Raw genomic sequence first — 3,965 nt, 5'->3', positions numbered from 1 at the left:
CGGGGCCCGGGAGCGGGGCTGGGGGTCCGGCGGGAGGGACAGAGGGGAACGGGCTGAGGAGCCACGGGATGTGGGGAGTTGCTGAGGAGCCACGGGATAAGGGATGTGGGGAGTCAGGGACGAGGGAGTACGGGGAGGGCCATGGGACAAGGAGGGCTACAAGTAGTGGCGTGAGGTGTATTTACAGCTGCCCCGTGTTTGGGAGATGCGAGGGGAAGTAAATCAAGGTGGTGGTGGTGTTTCTTGGCCGTTGGGCTAACTCCGCGGCTTTGTCATTTCTCTTCCTTAGACCGTGGAGTCCGTGCTCCGTCCCGCTGGAGCGGCTCCAGCCTGTCTTCTTGTCCCAGTGAGAACGAAGAAGAGGTTTTCTGTCCCCGAATGGGCCAGAGAACTGTCTCCTGAAGAGAAGGAGAAGAGACTCAGGTCTTCGGGGACGGTATTTCCTGAGGAACGTATAGAACGGACTTTCTACTTGGCCTGCACAGGTGGTAGAAAGCCTGCTTTGGTCTCTTCTCAAGGGCAAAGCTAATGCAAAGTAGCAGCATGGGGCAATTAGCCTAAGCGGTGCGACCATGCTGACAGAGAGTGTCTGTCTGCAATAGACTGAATTACGCACTCTGCCTCCTGGTGAGGGACAGCAGCTGTCCTGCTTTACCTCAAAAGTGTGTCAAGCTGTTGGCCCCTTCGTACCTAGGGACAAGGAATAGCAAGGGAGGCCACGTTCCCTGCTGCCGAATGCGTCTTCTCCTCCTATCCTGGGCTGTATGGAAAAGGAGAGCAGAGAGCAGGCGCCTGTCACTGCTGACAAGCTGCGTTAGACTAGCAGTTCTTTGCCTGCTCATACTTTGTCTTACAGACGTTTTCAGGGAGGAATCCTGCTACTCCAGCCCCGGCAGCCAGGGTGCTGCCTCTTTGTTTCTTTCATTTTGCTGTTTTTTGAGCCTCCTCCTGACCTTTCTTCTCTCTCCTGCAGCTGATATTATAGACCCTTATATTCCTCCTGAGGGCGATGCCCGCTTGACTTCCCTATCCAAAGATGGGCTGAAGCAAAAGATGGACAAGCTGAAGCAGACTGCTGTCTCCCAGCTAGCGTACGTACCTCCTTTTCAATTAGCCTGCGGTGCAGAAGTTTTGCTCGGTTCTGTCTTGCAGTGCTGAGGTGGCGTGTTTTGTTTTCTACCCGCTTCTTCCATTGTTGCTGTTGTACCACTTAACCGGGAGTCCCTGGTGTGCGAGTGAACGCAAGGCACCTGCCCTGGCCTGAGTGGATACAGTGTGCACTCGTTTTCTTTGAGGATTCTTTGGGTTTGCAGCACTATGTCTGTTTTAGGAGCACCGAGAGGTTATGTCTTAGCGGGGAGTCTCCAGTTCTCGGTTGCTCCCTGGTAAAAGCTGGGCTTCAACCGGATGAGATCGCTGTCATCATCTGAAACGTGCAAGACAGTTCCAAGCTGTTCTTCACTCACTGTAGAGCTTTTCTTGTCTTTTCAGTCTGCGGAAGGTAAAAGATCATGATCCGGATTTCAGCACTAAAACCTTCCCAGAGAAGGCGCAGGAGATATTTATTGAAGCTCACAATTGCCTGGCAAAGTAAGACCCCTTCTCTGACTGCTGCGCTTATGTAGGACCTGCTTCTCTTTGCTTATGTGCTCTGTTTTTCTTCCTTGACTTTCTAATCCTTGTACCTCCTCTGCAACAAGTACTTTATCTTTTTCTGCCCCCATCTCTGTGAAGGGTAGAGTGTTGGAGGTTTGGTCGGTACCCTCTTGCTTTTGATAATGAAAAGCAGGTTGCAGAAAACTCATCTTGACCTGACCTGCAACGGAGATGAGCTGTTGCACCACTTGTGTTATCAGCAGACGAGTGGGTGGTTGGTGCTGTTCAGAATCACGCTGCAGGGAATTGTTTGGATATGAAATGATACTCCACTGGCTTGCTCCACTTTCCAGTAATAGAACAGATTTCAAAACTGCATCGTTCTTGGTTACAATTCCAAACATCAATAAAACATTTAGGTCATAACTGGCTTCCGAAGGATGTTGTGTCTTTCCCTGAAGTCTTGTGAACCAGCTTGCATTCATGTTCTCATTTCGTGCTGAGATCACAGCTGAGAATTTCGCGTTTTCTGTTTTGCCAGTAGGTTGCGTGTCTTCTGGGGAAGGAGGAATTTGTGAGTAAGCCTCTTTACAATATGTGTATTCAAGTAACTGTCGTGTTTCACTTGCAGTTTTAACAAGCAGAAACTTCACTCCCTGGTGACAGAGCGCTGCTACCCGGTAAGTGTTTATCTGGATGTAGCGTGTCCTTGATGTCCTCCGTGATCTCTAAGGCTCTCTAAACCTGATCATCTGTCTCATTTTTTCTGGATACAGTAAAGACAGAGCAGGGAGGGAAAGCACAAGTCTAAGTAATAGCTAATGCATAAATGCTTCATTACATATGGTAGTTTGCTTGTCATTCAATTCGCATCCTAATTAAGTTGGTGCTTATTTTTCTTTATAGGAAATGGTCCGTGGGAACAGGTACAAGACCATCCGGTGGAGTTTTGTGGAGTCGCTGGAGCCTCCAAGAGTGGTTCATGTTCGATGCGACAGCATTGTGAATCGAGGCAACCTGTACGGCCAGGTGACGGTGCGGATGCACACGCGGCAGGTACAGCCCCTCGCGCCCCTTGCGTTTCCCAGCTGACTCCAACCTGCTGCCAGCCCAACGTAAGTTTCTTGGCTCCGTTGACAGATTCTGGCAATCTATGACCGCTTTGGACGGCTGATGTATGGTGGAGAGCAGGTGCCCAAGGACGTTTTGGAGTACGTCGTGTTTGAGAGGTACTTGGTGAACCCATATGGCGCATGGAGGATGCACGGCAAGATCGTTCCAGAGTGGGCTCCACCGAAGGAGCCCATTGTTAAGGTAATGCCACAAGGAGAAGGCACCAGCATGGCCTGTGTCTGTGAAACATAGGTCCCGAGTTAATTCTGGACAAAACCAAAGCTGAGCTTCCTGTAACGGGAAAATGGTGCGTTAATCTGCAAGCAGACGTATTTATTAATGGGGGATAATCAGCCTCTAGCACCTGGAAGCTGTAACAGGAGGCTGATGGCATTTGACACGTATGTGATAATTTAGGGGGTTACTACTCCCTGTACTTAGCCTGGGAAAGTGATGCAGGTGCTCTGCCTTCCTGTGTTACTAAAAACAGGTCCTAGAAAGGAAGGAGGTGAGAACTATAGTGTAGTACAAGGCATGTCGTCCCATTCCCCCTCTGCGTCCTCCCCCGTGCTGCTGCCATCTGGTCATCTTCCTGTGCAAGGCCCTTGCATTGCCAGAACCCCCCGCTCACCCTTTCTCATGCTCTGTAACATGAGGAATTCCTGTTACAGCAGTTCAGAGCTGCTCTATGTCGTGCTGATTTTGTTCCTTGCTTTTTCAGACTGTGATGATTCCCGGCCCAACCTTGGATCCCTCAAAAGAGTTTGAAGAAACGCAGTAGGAAGTTCCAGAGCCTGTGCAGAGACAGCAGCGCAAACCGCTCTGGAGGGAAGAAGGGGAGAATGTCTGTGGAGGTAGCGGGTTGGATCTGGCTGTGCCTTTCCAGTGAGCAGTCAACAAACAAAGCGGCTTCAGAAATGGACTCCAGTTGCTAAGGATTTGCCTTTAAAGGAGTGAGAGGGGCTTGGGAGAGGGATTCAGATGAGCTCTGAGAAGAGCTTTGCTCTGTCCAAGTAGACTTAGTGTGCTGCAGCTTAACCCTCTCTGTGTTTCTGTGAAGACGAGAAGTCTGTTCTCTTCAGGACTGCTCTCTAGGCTAACCTCTGTCCTGAACTTGCATCGTGAGAGCCCTTGACAGAAGAATTCTGTCCAGACGTGGGATATTTGGCACTTCCATGGGAAATGTCATAGACCTGGTGGGCTTTCACTAAAACTTGCAGCAGTAGGTGTTGGCACTTTCTTTTCCCGTCCTCTTT

The 3,965-nt window shown here is 50.2% G+C and overlaps 1 protein-coding gene across 1 annotated transcript; it reads left to right on the top strand.

Moving 5' to 3' along the window:
* Positions 1-68: 68 nt before the first annotated feature.
* MRPL45 (mitochondrial ribosomal protein L45) lies at positions 69-3,931 on the top strand. The gene is made up of 8 exons (XM_009322370.1): positions 69-170; positions 290-485; positions 974-1,091; positions 1,492-1,590; positions 2,228-2,276; positions 2,503-2,652; positions 2,737-2,910; positions 3,431-3,931. The coding sequence occupies exons 1-8, from the start codon at positions 69-71 to the stop codon at positions 3,488-3,490; spliced, it is 948 nt and encodes a 315-aa protein (XP_009320645.1). The 3' UTR covers positions 3,491-3,931.
* The last annotated feature ends 34 nt before the right edge of the window (positions 3,932-3,965 follow it).

The sequence above is a fragment of the Pygoscelis adeliae genome, unplaced genomic scaffold (genome assembly GCF_000699105.1).
Source record: "Pygoscelis adeliae isolate BGI_AS28 unplaced genomic scaffold, ASM69910v1 Scaffold844, whole genome shotgun sequence".
Classification (NCBI taxonomy): domain Eukaryota; kingdom Metazoa; phylum Chordata; class Aves; order Sphenisciformes; family Spheniscidae; genus Pygoscelis; species Pygoscelis adeliae.
Note: the sequence above shows the minus strand (reverse complement) of the source record. Positions and strands in the feature narration are given on the sequence as shown.